A 17,419-nucleotide genomic window follows, 5' to 3' on the forward strand; every position below is an offset into this window, starting at 1 on the left:
GGAATTGTATGTCTCTCATTCTACTTTTTGTGTGGCAACAAATAATAGCCATCTCGAGCAAAATAATAATAATAATAATTTTATCATCCTTCTGGGTATTGACACGTAAATAATTTTAAACCTGATCAATCCAGTAAGAACCAGATCTAATTTCGTTGTTGGTCTGGGATCCAACCCATTTCAAACACCACCCTCCCTCCCGCCTCCCAACACCACGCTCGACCATGAAGCCAACCTCCTCCCGCCTCCTCCACGTTACCAAAAGCCTCTCGTCCTCCGCCACCGCCGCCATCCATCCACCCAAACCCCCTCCCTCCTTCTCCGCCGCTGACCCTCTCCCCCGCCTCCTCCGCGAGCGCCGCTTCGAGGAGGCTGCTGACCTGCTCTGCCGCCAGCGCCGCCTCCCTGACGCCCTCCGCCTCCTCGACCTCCTCGAGTCCTCCGCCTCCCCCCCGCCCGTCTCCCTCCACCCCTCCCTCCTCCGCCTCTCTCTGGACCTCCGCTCCCCCGCCGCCGCCCTCCGCGTCCACAACCACGCGGCCACCGCCGGCCTCTCTCCCTTCCCCGCTCTCCTCTCCAACCGCCTCATCCACCTCCTCGCCAAATCTGGCGCCCTCCCAGATGCCCGCCGCGTGTTCGACGCCATGCCCGACCGGGACCTCTGCTCCTGGAACACCCTCATTGCCGGCTACTCCGCCGCCGGCGACCTCGCCGAGGCCCGGCGCCTCTTCGACCGGATGCCCGACCGGGACCACTTCTCTTGGAGCACCATCATCTCCGGCCATGTCCGCCACGGCGGCTCCCAGGAGGCCCTCGACCTCTACCGGCAGATGCAGAACAAAAGAGGCGATGGGCGTTTGGATTTCGGCAACAAGTTCACGGCTTCCAGCGCCCTCGCTGCTGCCACTGCCGTCCCCTGCCTCCGGCACGGAAAGGAGATCCACTGCCACATAATTCGCATGGGTTTCGACTCCGATGCCGTGGTGTGGAGTGCCCTCTCCGATATGTATGCTAAATGTGGGAGTATCGATGATGCCCGGCACGTGTTTGATAGTGCTTCGGACAGGGACGTCGTTTCTTGGACTGCGATGATCGGGAGATACTTTGATGGGGGGCGGAGGAAGGAGGGGTTCGAGCTCTTCTCCGATATGTTGAGAGCTGGTGTGAGGCCAAATGAATTCACCTTTGCTGGGGTGTTGGATGCTTGCTCGGAGCTGGCCATGGAGGGGGTCGGAAGGCACGTGCACGGCCACATGATCAGAATTGGGTACGACCCATTCTCCTTCGCAGCCAGTGCACTGGTCCACATGTACTCGAAGTGCGGGAACATCGACAAGGCCAGAAATGTGTTCCAGGGGATGTGGAAGCCAGACTTGGTCTCCTGGACTTCAATGATTTCAGGGTATGCTCAGAATTGCCAGCCCGAGGAGGCGATCAGGTACTTCGATCTGTTGCTGCAGTCGGGGACGAAGCCGGATCACATAACGTTTGTCGGAGTCCTCTCTGCTTGCACTCATGCCGGATTCGTCGATAAGGGCCTCAAAATCTTTCATTCGATAAAAGAAGAGCATGGGATTCAGCACACTCCTGATCACTATGCTTGTGTGGTCGACCTCCTTGGTCGGGCTGGCCGGTTCCAGGAAGCAGAGGAGATCATCGACAAAATGCCAATGAAGCCTGACAAGTTCTTGTGGGCTTCCCTGCTTGGTGGTTGCAGGATCCACAAGAACCTCAGCTTGGCGAAACGGGCGGCAGAAGCTTTGTTTGAAATAGAACCAGAGAATGCAGCGACCTATGTGACATTGGCTAATATTTATGCCTCTTGTGGCTTGTGGGACGAGGTGGAGAAGATCAGAAAGACAATGGACAACAGAAGGGTGGTGAAGAAGCCGGGCTCTAGTTGGATTGAAGTCAAGAGACGAGTCCATGTGTTCTTGGTAGGAGACAAATCACACCCGCAAGCAAAAGAGATATATGCAAGGCTGGATAAACTTTATACGAGAATGAAGGAAGAAGGGTATGTACCAGACACAAATTTTGTGCTACATGATGTGGAAGATGAGCAGAAGGTAGAGAATTTGGCGTACCACAGTGAGAGGCTTGCAGTTGCTTTTGGGATCATAGCTACTCCACCAGGTACACCTATCAAGGTTTTCAAGAACCTACGTATATGTGGGGACTGCCACACAGCTATCAAGTTCATCTCAAGGATTGCTGAGAGAGTGATCATCATGAGGGATTCCAACAGATTCCATCACTTCAAGGATGGGAGCTGTTCCTGTGGAGATTATTGGTGATTTTATCTTGACACTTTTGGTGGAGTGCGCGAAGTGGTCGTTCTTCATCTAGAGTAGCAATTAAGCGGATCTAAAATGGTGACTGGATATCTTTCATGTTTATTCCTTGGAAGAGGTGGAAGAATCGCATAACTGGTGTGGAATTTGGTGACTTGATCAGCGGTTATCTTAAAAAAAAAAAAAATCCTATTCGGGAGTCATTCTCTCCAATTCATGGTGCTGGGTGTAGTAATATGAAGATTTACAATATAATAATAATAAAAATTGTAATACGAAGAAATGCAAATATACTAATAATTATTACAATAATATGGTAATAAATGTAGCAATGCATTATATTATCTGTTGGGTATAAAATACCCACAGCCGAAGTCCTCAGTGGAATCGACAACACGACAACTTCACCCGGACTCCTACAGGAGCCGGGCTCCGTCACCGAGAACTCCAACAGCTTCAGCCGCAAGCAGACTCCGCCCGGACTCCTACGGGAGCCGGGCTCCACCGCCGACATCGACTACAGGACAGCTTCGCCCGGACTCCTACGGGAGCCGGGCTCCGTCCTCAGCATCAACCGCTGGTAGGCCTCGTCCGGACTCCTACGGGAGCCGGACCTCCCCTCTGACTTTAATTGCAGGGAGACTTCGCCCGGACTCTTATGGGAGCTGGGTTTCGTCCTCGACGCCAACAGCTTCAGCCGCAAGCAGACTCCGCTCGGACTCCTACGGGAGCCGGGCTCCGCCGCCGACATCGACTACAGGACAGCTCCACCCGGACTCCCATGGGAGCCGGGCTCCGTCCTCAACGTTAATTGCTGGTAAGCCCCGTCCGGACTCCTACGGGAGCCGGACTTCGCCTTTAACCTTGACTGCAGGAAAACTTCGCCCGGACTCCTACGGGAGCCGGGCTCCATCCTCGACTCCAACGGCTGCAAGGCAGACTGCGACCGGACTCCTACGGGAGCCGGACTCCGCCGATAACTTCAGCTGCGAGCAGACTCCGCCCGGACTCCCACGGGAGCCGGGTTCCGTCCTCAACGTTAGTTGCTGGTAAGCCCCGTCCGGACTCCTACGGGAGCCGGACTTCGCCTTTAACCTTGACTACAAGAAAACTTCGTCCGGACTCCTACGGGAGCCGGGCTCCGTCCTCGATTCCAACGGCTGCAGACAGTCTTCATCCGGACCTCTACGGTGGCCGGACTATGACCACTGCCGAACTTCAGCCGACAGATCAATATCAGTACTCCCAAGCCACGATCGCGGCCACGATTCTGCTACATTTTCTGCGGCGGATTCTGCGCAGCTCCACCACTCCCTGACAGGCCGCAGTAACGATCGCAGCACTGCTCCACTCCCCATGACGGATCCCGCGCGGCTCCATTACTACCTGACCAGCCACGATAAACGGTCACGATCCTGCTCCACCTCCTGCAACGGATACTGCGCGATTCTCTCATCCACTGGCAAGTCACGACGGCAAAACGCCGTCCCACTTCATGCGGCAGACTCCACGTGGCACGCCCCAGCGATAGCCACGGGTCCGTTCCACTACGCTTCGCAGCAAACTCCGCCTGACCCTGGGCAGTCCACTGCCAGACGGTTACAAACGTCGCCATCAATTCGTTGCTTCCTCCGCCTATAAAAGGGGGATTCAGATACGTTATTCGATAAGCTCATTTCTTATCTCAAAACTCTGCTAAATTCTCCGTTCGAGCACTCCATTCTTGTTGAGGCAGAGAACTGACTTGAGCGTCGGAGGGTCTTGTCGGAGCAACCCCACCTCCGGTTTAGACTTCCTTTGCAGGTCCCGGCGGCGACCGCGGCTTCTCCGACTCCAGCTTCTCCGGCGCAAGCAGATTTTTGCACCAACAGGATTGGCGCTAGAAGAAGGGCTTAGCCTTCGCGGTACCCTTATTCTTAAAGGAGTGTTCAACGGAGCCGCCTCCGATCGTCTCTCCGACACCCACTTCTAATTTTCCCCTGCGAGATCCACGCTCGATGTATCCACGCAAGGCATCCACACGACGGTCCACGGCCTCCGCGGCCAGATCTCAGGCTCCGGCCTTCCCTCCTATTTCCCAGCCTTTTCCTCCTCCTCCGGCGGCGGCGGTCGGCGCGGAGCAATTTGACTTGCTGGCACAGCAGGTCAGAAGCCTCATCGAAGCTGTGCAAGCAATGCAGCAGCAGCAACCGCAGGCGTCGGCGCACCCGGAAAGGACATCTCCGGAATGTCAGAACCCGGCGGTGGGGCGGGCCACCTGGGCCAGCCGCCCCGTCCTTCCCGGGAAAACAAATCCGAGGGTAGAGAGCCCTCAATCGGATCACGACTCCACCCCTAGAAGATCTCTGCCCCCGCTCTGCCAGAGGACCCTCGAGACTCGAAGTCGAGAGGATTTCCTGGACCGGAGGCTCCAGGAGATGAACCGGCGGATTGAAGAACTCCGCCACGCGCCCCCCGCTCATGGTGAGGATATTTGTACTGACCCTCCCTTCTCTCAAATGATCATGCAGGAATCGATCCCGCCAAACTTCAAGCTTCCCCAGTTCGAAAGCTACGACGGGACTTCAGACCCGGTTGATCATCTGGAGGCCTTCCGGATGATGATGCTGCTTCACGGCGCTCCTGACGCCATCTTATGCCGGGCTTTCCTGTCTACTTTGAAGGGAGCAGCGAGGAACTGGTACTCGGCTTTGAAGCCGGGCACCATCTTTTCCTTCGATCAAATGAGCCACCAATTTGTGGCCCATTTTGTCAGCAGCCGGCGCCCCCGGAAGGGTTCGGAGTCCCTCATCAACATCAAGCAGAGGGAAGGGGAGTCCATACGGGCCTACGTCAACCGCTTTAACATCGCGGCGTTGGAGGTCCGGAACTTGGACCAATCAGTTGCCGTGGCCGTCCTGAAAGGTGGCCTTCAGAAGAATGATCTTTTGTTCTCCCTGGAGAAGAAGTACCCCAGGGATTTTGCCGATTTACTGGCTCGGGCTGAAGGATACGCCCGAGCGAAAGAAGCCTTCAAAATGAAGGACGAAGAGACAGCAAGGGAGCGTCAAGCGGGAGATTCGAGTAAGCCCGCAGTTGAGAAAAGGCCAAAGAAAGCCCGACCACGTTCCCGATCCCCTCCTGGACATAAGTGCGCCCATACTCCACCCCGGGCATGCAGGCAGAGAAGCCCGGACCGCGGGGTTCGGCGGGGCTCCCCACCAGGGAGATTTCGCAACTACGCCCCCCTCAACGCCTCGAAGGCCCAGGTACTAATGGAGGTCAGGGAGCAGCTCCCTAGGCCGGAGAGGATGCGCACACATCCCGGGAAGCGCAACCCCAACAAGTTCTGCCTCTACCACCGCGACCACGGCCACGACACCGAAGAATGCATCCAGCTCCAGGACGAGATCGAGGAGCTCATTCGGCGAGGTCGACTCGACAGATTCATCCGTCGCAGGCCTGAGGGTAGAGGAGACCGGCCAAGAGCCCTCCCACAGCCTGAACCGCAGAGAAGGGAGGAGCAACCCGGGGACCGACCTCCCATCGGGACCATCGACTCCATCACCGGAGGGCCTCAAGGAGGAGCGGGAAAACTGTAAATGTATCACTTACGATTTCACTTTGAATCTACTTTCCTTTCTACCTAACGTGCCCTTCCCACCTGGCGTGGATTTATTATGACTGGATATGATCCCTCCAAAAACAAAGCCATGTCAGGAACATGAGGAGAACCTCGTCCTGACGTGAGCAAAGTCGAAGGCCCGGTTCTTTTAGATCGGATGGGGGGAGAGGCCTTACAACGTCCTAATGTGCCCCCACAGCCATGTCAGGAACAGGAGGAGAACCTCGTCCTGACATGAGCAAAGTCAAAGGCCCGATTCTTTTAGACCGGATAGGGGGAGAGACCTTACAACGCCCTAATGTGCCCCCACAGCCATGTCAGGAACAGGAGGAGAACCTCGTCCTGACATGAGCAAAGTCAAAGGCCCGGTTCTTTTAGACCGGATGGGGGGAGAGGCCTTACAACGCCCTAATGTGCCCCCACAGCCATGTCAGGAACAGGAGGAGAACCTCATCCTGACATGAGCAAGGTCGAAGGCCCGATTCTTTTAGACCGGATGGGGGGAGAGGCCTTACAGTGCCCTAACGCGCCCCCACAGTCAGGCTGGTAACGAGGAGAGAACCTCACACCGGCTCGAGCAAAATGGAAGGCCCGGACTCCTACGGGAGCCGGGTTCCGCCCGCGAGGAAGACTTCACCCAGACTCCTACGGGAGCCGGGTTTCGCCCGCAAGGAAGACTTCACCCGGACTCCTACGGGAGCCGGGTTCCGCCCACAAGGAAGACTTCACCCGGACTCCTATGGAGCCGGGTTCTGCCGCAAAGAGGACTTCACCCGGACTCCTACGGGAGCCGGGTTCCGCCCACAAGGAAGACTTCACCCGGACTCCTACGGGAGCCGGGTTCCGCCGCAAAGACTTCACCCCCGGAGCGTCCCCGAAGAACTTCACCCGACTCCTAGGAGCCGGTTCCCCGCAAGGAAACTTCATCCGGACTCCTACGGGAGCCGGGTTCCGCCCGCAAAGAGGACTTCACCCGGACTCCTACGGGAGCCGGGTTCCGCCCGCAAGGAAGACTTCACCCAGACTCCTATGGGAGCCGGGTTCCGCCCGCAAGGAAGACTTCACCCGGACTCCTATGGGAGCCAGATTCCGCCCGCAAGGAAGACTTCACCCGGACTCCTACGGGAGCCGGGTTCCACCCGCAAAGAGGACTTCACCCGGACTCCTACGGGAGCCGGGTTCCGCCCGCGAGGAAGACTTCACCCGGACTCCTACGGGAGCCGGATTCCGCCCACAAGGAAGACTTCACCCGGACTCCTACGGGAGCCGGATTCCGCCCGTAAAAAGGACTTCACCCGGACTCCTACGGGAGCGGGTTCCGCCCGCAAAGAGGACTTCACCCGGACTCCTACGGGAGCCGGGTTCCGCCCGCAAAGGACTTCACCCGGACTCCTACGGAGCCAGGTTCCGCCCGCGAGGAAGACTTCACCCAGACTCCTACGGGAGCCGGGTTCCGCCCGCAAGGAGGACTTCACCCGGACTCCTACGAGAGTCGAGTTCCGCCCCCAAGGAAGACTTCAGCCGGACTCCTACGAGAGTCGGGCTCCATCCACGACTTCTGCAGCGCGGGCTAATGGTGGCGAAACCTGGCCGGCTAACAAGATCAGATGAAAGGAAAAAGCCCCCTCCCAACGATGTCAACATCGGGCAAGACAGATGGCAAGAAAGGTTCGGCAGACAGCGATATTAGTGCAGCGCGTGGACGAGGTAACGCAAAACGCTCTTTTAATTCCATTTTCGATATACACACTACAAAGCCAGGAAGGCCAAGGAAAGGAGGGCAAAACGACAAAAAGGAAGTAACTACATGATAAGACAGAAAGGCAAAAAGAGCTCTAAGGAGGCCCTGCTCCCTCTGACCTAGAGTTATCTATTCCGTCCCTCAACCAGGACTGCCTCAGATTCTCTATTTCTCCTTCTAGCTCTTCCCTCTTCGCAGTGCGTCCTGGAGCGCCCGACGAAGTTGCTGGCTCTCAGCCTCCGCTTCTCGACGCCTCTTCCTCAAACTTCAGACTCCGCCTCCGCGTCTGTGACGGCCCACCGCTCAAGTGCCAGTTGGATCTTCACTTGTTGCAGCTCGGCTGACTTCTCCCCGAGGGAGACAGAAATCCCTTTAACAGTGCCTCTCAGGGCTTGGAGCTCTTCAGAATCTTGGGCGGAAGTAAGCTGCGCCCTGTTAGCCAGCTGCCTCTGGAGACGAACGACTTCGTCGGCCGCCGTCCGGAATCTCCCTTTATACTCTTCCACCTGCCGGCGCCAGCTGGCCCGCTGAACGTCATGGCTCATCTCGACGTCCTGAAGCTACTTCTGAAGGTCGGAGACCTTCTGCGACCACTTCTGTTCATCATCGACCCGGGCCAAGAGCCGGGATGAATTTCCTTCCAGCTGGCCGATCTTCCTCTTCGCAGCTGACAGTTCCACCTTAAGGGCACTGATCCTGGCTTCTTGAGCCCAAATACGGTCGCTGGTGCTCTTCTTGCACTCCTCGAGTTCCTTTGCGAAGTTTGCCTTCCTCCGGCTGTAATCCATGATCACCTTCACATGGAGACTCCGGAAGTGGGCGGCCTCAGCGGCGGCTTCAGAATGGCCTTCTCTCGATTTGCGGAGTTCGCCTTCCGTCTTCTTCAACTTCTTCGTCAGGTGAAGGACCTCTTTTTTCAACCGCTGGATTGTCGATTTCAGCGGGACCCCCAGGGGCAAGGGGAGTGCTTCTGCAGGGCACTGCCATCGGAAGGCAAAAGCATCAGGGAACGACTCATTGCAAAGAGAAAAGCAGAAAGAAGGAGGAGGGGGAAGGAGAAGCCATCCACAACAAGAAATTCGACTTTATTGATTGAATAATTGTGAAGACAAACAGAAAGGGAATATTGCGACAAAATAAGGGCACAAGATCAGAGGTCTCAGACCTCAGGGGCGGGAGGTGGAGAACCCGGCGCGGGGGGTGCGACCGCAGTGGCGGCAGACGAGGGCCGGCCTCGTCTTCGGACTCCTCGAGGAAGCCGAGGTCGAGCTCGGGGAATTTGCTGGCCACCTTCTCTTGGCAGAGCTCGAACCCCTTGGTGAACGCCTCCTGGCCGAACTGGACATTCAGGTCCCTCATCTTCGCGGAGGCCTTGAATTCCTCCACCGCAAGGGCCCTGGCCTCCGAGACCAGGACCGGAGTTTGCTCGACCAAATGGGCGACCTCGGCCTCCGCCTTCCTCGCCGACTCCTCCAAGATCTGTCTCTCCTCCTCCCGGGCCTGCTTCTCTCTTTCCAGGGCCTCCTGGAGGGCGGCTACTTCAGCCGACTTCGTTGGAGGCGGACAACCTCGGCTTGGCAGCGTTCCTCCGCCTGGAGGATGTCCCTCCTCATGCGGCTCACCGCCTCGATATAGGCGAAGAGCTGGTGCCCAATCTGCAAGGACGGATAGAGAATTACGACAGAGGCCGAGTGACCGTGTAAATAAAGATCGTTTACCTCGAGGAAGGACCCCAAAGAGTCCCAAGCCCGCTGCTCATGATCGGTGCGGTCAATCCTCCCCACGACGTCAGACAGGATGCAGCCGTCGATCAACCGCCTGATCAAGTCCTATTGTTGAAGGGATTCTCCGATCCCTCCTCGGAGCAGACGGACTCGTCTACAGCAGCTCGGTGGCTACTCGCCCTGCGAGCCACCGATTTCCTCCTCCTCCCCGCGGCGGGCGCCTCCGTGGAGCGAACCCCCGGAGCGGGGGCCCCAGTCGGCGGGCTTCTCGAGGAGGCTCGGGGAGCCACTGGCTCGGCATCTGAAGGAATGTCGATGGCCGGGGCGCCTGGACGGGCGCAGCCAAGCTCGTCTCCTCCGCCCTGACCCTCTTCGCCGATCCGGAGGCCGCCGCGCCCTTTCTCTTCTGAGCTCTCATGCCCTTGCGAGCATCCGCGTTGCTTCAGCGTCCATTGCTAAAAAAAAAAAAAAGAAAAGAAAGAGAAGAAAGAAGAAAAAGGGGAAAAAGAAGCAACACCGATCAATCAAGAGTCAAAAAAAAAAAAAGAGAAAGAAAAGAAGAGAGTGGGAAGGAAAAAGAAGTAAAGAGAAGAAGAAGAGGAAGGCAAGAAAAGAAAAGATAAGACGAATACTCGCTGGATCCTGGGGCTCAGGCCGATGTTGAAAAGAAGCTGCTCCCTCAGAAGATTAGGAAGGGAAGGAGCGGGATAAGTTAGAAGCTTCTGGGCGGCCTGGAGGTCGTCCTCCCCCCAGGCTGGGAGCCCGGCGGACGAAATCCCTCAGAGAACCCCAAGGGGGCAGGCCCATTCCAAGGTCGGGCAGTGGACGAAGAGGTATTTCCCCTTCCAATTGTGAATCGAAGAAGGGGCGCCTTTCAGCAACCCCTTCTTACCAAACTGGGGGAGAAGTACCACCAGTCCTTCGCCGAAGGATGACGTTTGAAGGTATAAAAATATCTAAACAAGGAGAGAGACGGCTGAACCTCGACTATGTGGCAGAGGGAGAGAAACCCTATCAAAAACCTAAAGGAATTCGGGGCCACGGAAGCGAGAGAGATGTCCAAGAAGCGGAAGAAGGCAGCGACAAAGGCAGGAAGCGAAAGCCGGAGTCCGGCACGGAATGCTTCCTGATACAAACAAAACGACCGGGAGGAGGAGTGCTGGCCCGATCAGAGGGACCAGGTAGCTCCAGGTCATACTCCGGAGGAACCCCATACTGAACCCTTATCAGAAGGAGTTCCTCCGAAGTCGAGGAACATGGAATAACGCCCGATGCGAAAATCGGGCGAGGCCCAGCCCCGGACGCGGGTTCTCCCCAGAGACAGAGACCTGGGGGTTTGAAGCAGAAGAACTCTCGGAACTGCCGGGAGCAGAAGAGCCAGAGGACATTTTGAGTAGTTTCGAAGGGAGGATCTAAAGGACCCTAAAAAGACGGATCGAAAGGGGAACGAGAGGCTGAAGACTAACTCGGAGGGATACACAAAAGTAATGATGAGAAAGAAGCCCCTAGGCGGTGAGAGGAAGGTTGGCACTAACCTATATTACTCTGAGGGACCTGGGGGACGAAAAACGGGAGGTGCCTACGGCTCGAAAGACGCTCACTAAAGCAGGGCTCTCGAAGAGAAGACAGACACTAGCGAAAACTCAGGAATGGAGTAGGACGCCTAAAGGAGGGAGGACGGGTTTAAATAGACCCTGGGATCCGGCACCATAATGATCGTGAATCCCCCAGGCCAGTCCGCATCCGACACGTGTCCCACTCCCCCTGGCAGACGGCTAAAAGCGGCTGACGGTTGGCAGGATCATAATTGCGCCGTACCTAGGCCAGAGTACCAGCGGGAATTTCAAGCGTCCCCTCGTACCGCTCCAATTCGAAAAGACTCCGGCACGCGCACATTTAATGCCAAATATCCGGAGGCGGCAGTGCGCAGGATTCGAAGGGACGGTTTGGCTGTGCCCATCTCTCTCTCTGTACTTCCTTCGTTTGAAATTCAAAACTCGGAAGTAGGGGGACTGGTGTTGGGTATAAATATCCACAGCCGAAGTCCTCAGTGGAATCGACTACACGACAACTCCCCGGACTCCTACGGGAGCCGGGCTCCGTCACCGAGAACTCCAACAGCTTCAGCGCAAGCAGACTCCGCCCGGACTCCTACGGGAGCCGGGCTCCGCACCGACATCGACTACAGGACAGCTCCGCCGGACTCCTACGGGAGCCGGGCTCCGCCGCCGACATCGACTACAGGACAGCTCCGCCCGGACTCCTACGGGAGCCGGGCTCGCGCCGACATCGACTATAGGAGCTTCGCCCGGACTCCTATGGGAGCCGGGCACCGTCCTCAGCATCAACCGCTGGTAGGCCTCGTCCGGACTCCTACGGGAGCCGGACCTCCCCTCGGACTTTAATTGCAGGGAGACTTCGCCCGGACTCTTATGGGAGCCGGGCTTCATCCTCGACGCCAACAGCTTCAGCCACAAGCAGACTCCGCCCGGACTCCTACGGGAGCCGGGCTCCGCCGCCGACATCGACTACAGGACAGCTTCGCCCGGACTCCTACGGGAGCCGGGCTCCATCCTCAGCATCAACCGCTGGTAGGCCTCGTCCGGACTCCTACGGGAGCCGGACCTCCCCTCTGACTTTAATTGCAGGGAGACTTCGCCCGGACTCTTATGGGAGCCGGGCTTCATCCTCGACGCCAACAGCTTCAGCCACAAGCAGACTCCGCCCGGACTCCTACGGGAGCCGGGCTCCGCCGTCGACATCGACTACAGGACAGCTCGCCCGGACTCCTACGGGAGCCGGGCTCCGTCCTCAGCATCAACCGCTGGTAGGCCTCATCCGGACTCCTACGGGAGCCGGACCTCCCCTCTGACTTTAATTGCAGGGAGACTTCGGACTCTTATGGGAGCCGGGCTTCACCTCGACGCCATCAGCTTCAGCCGCAAGCAGACTCCGCCCGGACTCCTACGGGAGCCGGGCTCCCGCCGACATCGACTACAGGACAGCTCCACCCGGACTCCCACGGAGCCGGGCTCCGTCCTCAACGTTAATTGCTGGTAAGCCCCGTCCGGACTCCTACGGGAGCCGGACTTCGCCTTTAACCTTGACTGCAGAAAAACTTCGCCCGGACTCCTACGGGAGCCGGGCTCCGTCCTCGATTCCAACGGCTGTAGACAGTCTTCGTCCGGACCTCTACGGTGGCCGGACTATGACCACTGCCGAACTTCAGCCGACAGATCAGTATCAGCACTCCCAGGCCACGATCGCGGCCACGATTCTGCTACATTTCCTGTGGCGGATTCGCGCAGCTCCACCACTCCCTGACAGGCCGCAGTAACGATCGCAGCACTGCTCCACTCCCCATGACGGATCCGCGCGGCTCCATTACTATCTGACCAGCCACGATAACATGGCCACGATCCTGCTCCACCTCCTGCAACGGATACTGCGCGATTCTCTCATCCACTGGCAAGTCACGACGGCAAAACGCCGCCCCACTTCATGCGGCAGACTCCACGTGGCACCCAGCGATAGCCACGGGTCCGTTCCACTACGCTTCGCAGCAAACTCCGCTGACCCTGGGCAGTCCACTGCCAGACGGTTATAAACGTCGCCATCAATTCGTTGCTTCCTCCGTTCTATAAAAGGGGACTCAGATACGTTATTCGATAAGCTCATTTCTTATATCAAAACTCTGCTAAATTCTCCGTTCGAGCACTCCATTCTTATTGAGGTAGAGAACTGACTTGAGCATCGGAGGGTCTTTCAGAGCAACCCCACCTCCGGTTTAGACTTCCTTTGCAGGTCCCGGGCGACCGCGGCTTCCCTAACTCCAGCTTCTCCGGCGCAAGCAGATTTTTGCACCAACAGGAACGATCACATCTTTAGGCATCATGCGTGAAATTTTGAACAAAATAAGATATCCTCCCTTATATATTATAGAAACTTTGGCTTCTATTATATTCTAAAGCACGTTAACACTAAATCAAATCGGCACTAATCTAGTGTTCCTGCTAGTATTATCACTTGTCGGCACAGGGGGGTACATGTTTGAAAAATATTGTTTAAACAATTGATTTCATGCTATATGTGAGATTGATAATTAGATCCATAAATGTTTTGAGTCAAAATTAATGCTGACGGAAGGATGGCTATCGTGCATGAGATTGACAATGGTACTAAAAAGGAGAAATTTATTCACTCTTAAGAATGTATATTTTAAAAAAATTATATTAATTAGGTGAATATTTAAGCTGTGTTTGGTAGTTGACAATTTATTCAGATTATTGATAATTTAATATAATAATTTGAATTACTGTTTCGTATATTTTTGGGTAGTAATATAGATTACCTTAAGGAGGGATGGCTATCTAGATTATCATTTTTTTTGTAATGTTATAATAAAAATTTTGAATAAAATTATCTCTCAAAAAAATTATACAAAATCTATTAACTAACCCTTCTCCCTCCCCCTTCGCATGTGTTCCTGACCCACAGCTCTTCCATCTCCCTTTGCTTGCCTATAGCTTCTCTGCCCTTATCCCCTATCACCCTCCCACCCTCCCCACCCCCCCCAATGCCAGTGATTTCCCATATCCCTCAACCCACTACTTCTCTGTGCCACAATCACATCCATATCACTTTCGTTACTTTTCATCGAAAAAAAAGAGCACCAGAACAAAATTATTGAAATTATTTTGAAAATTTAATTTCACATTACTGGTAATCTGATGGTCATACATGTTAGTCAAATTTTTAGTAATTTTACTGTAACATTATCTGTGTGTACCAGGCACAGTAATCAATATTACTGATAATTTAATGGTGGCAATCTATCTTGAGGCCTATTTGATTGGGAGTAATCTGGCATGAAAAAATAAATCCTATGTCAGATTACCATGTTTGGTATGAAAAAGGAAAGAGAAAAATGATAAAAAATTTGATGGGCCCCATGCTTATTTTTCGAAGAGAGAAGGTAAAACAAATATCATGGATTGGATTGGTATTTAATAAATTTCTAAGTAGTAGTAATCCATATTCGAAAAAAATAACTCCAATAAAGCTGCTATGTAATTATTAAATTTGTTTGATGTCTTTCTAAATTCATTCAAGAGAGAATTTTTACAAAAAATTAAGATGAAGATAGCATTCTGCAAAAGATTATAATAATAATTATTATATTAAAATTGATGGAGATGATAATACTATTGTAGTATTAAAAAAATATTTTATATTGAAAAATATATTGAAAATTTTATCATATTTTCATATAAGATTAATCTTTTTTCAGTATCATTTTTCGAAGTAATTTTTTCATCAACTAAATATAGTAAAAATTATTTTTTTTATAATTAATTTTTTAAATAAATAATTTTTAAAAATCATTGAAATACCTTGTAATCTGGAATACTCCAATCAAATAGACTCTCAGGTAATCCACGTTATCCTCCAAGATTATCTGACGATGACCAAACGCAACCTTAGTTCTAGAATTATTTGGTCCTGATGGTTGTGGACTAGATTGATCGGGCCACCGGGGGGCGAAGGGGTTGCGCGGGGGGGGGGATGGTGGCCGACGTCGCCACGAGACTGGGAGGGGTTGGCCGGTGGGGAGGTGGTCGGGGGTGAAACGGGGGCAGAATGGGGTCGGGGGTGGGGAGGGAAGGGGTTGGCCGGCGGTGCCATGGTAAAATAAATTATACTGATAATATTTAATTAGCATGATATTTTTTTAATATTTATTATTGCAGGGTGTATTTGATATTATTGATTTTGAGGAGAATCATGTGCGGCGAGCTGTGGATGCTCATTTATCTTTGTATTTCAAGGAGTATCGCCACCACATCTATCAGCATTGGTACCATGTGTGATGTGGTGGAGGCAGCGCGGCAGCGGCCCTATGACAGCATCACTATGGATGATTGGATTGTCATATGCCGGCATTACGAGGATCCGGCATATCAGGTTACACATCTAATTTTTTTTTAGAGTTTAATGATTGAATCATTTATTCTTAAATTTAATTTATTACCTACTAATTGACTGCTAACTATACAGAGAAGATGTGTCCAGAACGCTATGAATTGGCTATATAGACCGTACTGTATTGTAGGGGTTCGAGGTCATTCACTCATCACATGGAGTAGATAAATAATTTTTAATTAGTATATAATTCTCAAGCTATTTAAAATTTTTTTAATTATTATTTTCAAATTACAAAGAGATGCTGAGAGTGGCAAGCTTCCTGATAGGATCGATATCTACCAGCAGACCCACCAGCGACGGTCAGGGGAGTGGACGACAGAGAGCCAGGAGCTCTTTGTAAGTTTTTACAATTATTTTTTTCATTCATAGTTTGATTTTCAGTATGAAATTAAAATAGCTATAATTTTAATTTTTAGGACTGTATGATAGGCATCAAATCACAGCCTACACCTGAAGGCTCGACCGCATCCACAGATGAAGAGATTTGTGATCAGGTACTTGGTACGAGATCTTGTTATGTTAGCAGTTTAGGGTATGAGATCAGTGCCCTCATCTTCACACTCGTCTAGGACTAACATCCATGCTGCCTACGATGCTCGGTTGGCGGAGGTGCAGAGGCAGGCTACTGAAGATAGAGAGTGGACTAAGCATCGAGCTGATGAGTTGGCTACACGCATCAACGAGTATCAGTTGCTCTAAATTCAGATAATGAAGTGGATATTACAGCTGATGAGGCAGTAGTAGATCGGTCCGAGCGCTTTCATTTTCTAGCTCGTTCTCCTTCTGTAGAGTCGACACTTGACGGTTCTTTATGTTTTTTATTTTTATTTCAAATCTCTTGTAATTTTAATTTAATATAATAAAATAATAAAATTTATTTATAAATTTATATATTAATTTATTATTTTATTTATTATTTTTATTTTATAAATAATATTATAAATATAAATTAAAATATATATTCATAAATTATTTTTAAAAAATATGTGTAAATTATTAGTGACAGAATTATTTTCGATGAAATATGGATCGTCAAAAAATATATTAGCAATAAAAATTGGTCATAAAATTTTTTTTAATAAATTTAAAAATATTAAAATTTTATATTAAATTAATAGCGATAAAAGTATTTACGTCATAAATAATTGATATTTATTAATGATGAAAATTTATATCAAAAATTATCATATTTATGACGTAAGCTTTACGTCACTGATATTATTTAAATTTAATTTTTATAAAAATTTATAATTAAATTATTAGCGATGAAAATATTTTCATCGCTAACATTTTATTTGTGATGAAAAATTTACATCGCTAATATTTTTATAAATTTATTTTAATAAAAAATTTTAATTAAATTGATAGCGATGAAATATTTTTATCTCAAATAATCGTATTGATGATGAAAATTTTCATCGTTAAAAATTTTAAAAAAATTTATTTTCATAAAAATTTTTAAAATTAATAGCGATGAAAATATTTTTATCGCTATTAATTTATTATTTATTAGTGATATTAAATTTTATCATAAATATTTTTTTTACGATTAAAATTTTTCATCATAAATAGTTTTCAAAAAAACTAATTTTTTTAATGATGAAAATTTTTCATCGGTAATATCCATTTTTTATAATGTTTTTTTCATTATTAAATATTATCAACGATGCGATTATTTACGATTAACTATTAGAAAAAATTTTATCGTAAATAACTATTAGCGACAAAAATAGATTATTAGCAACGAATTTTTCATCGCTAATAATCTGTTTTGTTGTAGTCTATACGATGAAATTATTTTTAGGTAGACATTTAGCTCATGAAACCACCATGCCTTCTGGATCAAATAGAAAACTAATGAACTGGTATTTTTTCTTAAAGAACTTGAATTTATTCTTCTTCAATTAAGCAAGATATTATGCGGTAATAATATTGTTCTTATATTATTTTTAAATAAATTTTTGATGCCCGTAGTGCTCATGAAGTAGTGAATGCGCAATATTTCAAAATCTTTCAATATTTCATGTCTCTTTTACTTGTCAAGATAATAATATTATGTTACTTACCTTAA

At 50.8% G+C, this 17,419-nt stretch overlaps 1 protein-coding gene across 1 annotated transcript; it reads left to right on the forward strand.

Moving 5' to 3' along the window:
* The first annotated feature begins 130 nt into the window (after positions 1-130).
* On the forward strand, positions 131-2,569 carry LOC105058660 (pentatricopeptide repeat-containing protein At4g37170). Its single transcript, XM_010941656.4, has one exon. It carries the CDS (start codon positions 225-227, stop codon positions 2,295-2,297), a length of 2,073 nt encoding a protein of 690 aa, XP_010939958.1. The 5' UTR covers positions 131-224; the 3' UTR covers positions 2,298-2,569.
* Positions 2,570-17,419: the final 14,850 nt, after the last annotated feature.

Source organism: Elaeis guineensis, chromosome 15 (assembly GCF_000442705.2).
Source record: "Elaeis guineensis isolate ETL-2024a chromosome 15, EG11, whole genome shotgun sequence".
NCBI lineage: Eukaryota > Viridiplantae > Streptophyta > Magnoliopsida > Arecales > Arecaceae > Elaeis > Elaeis guineensis.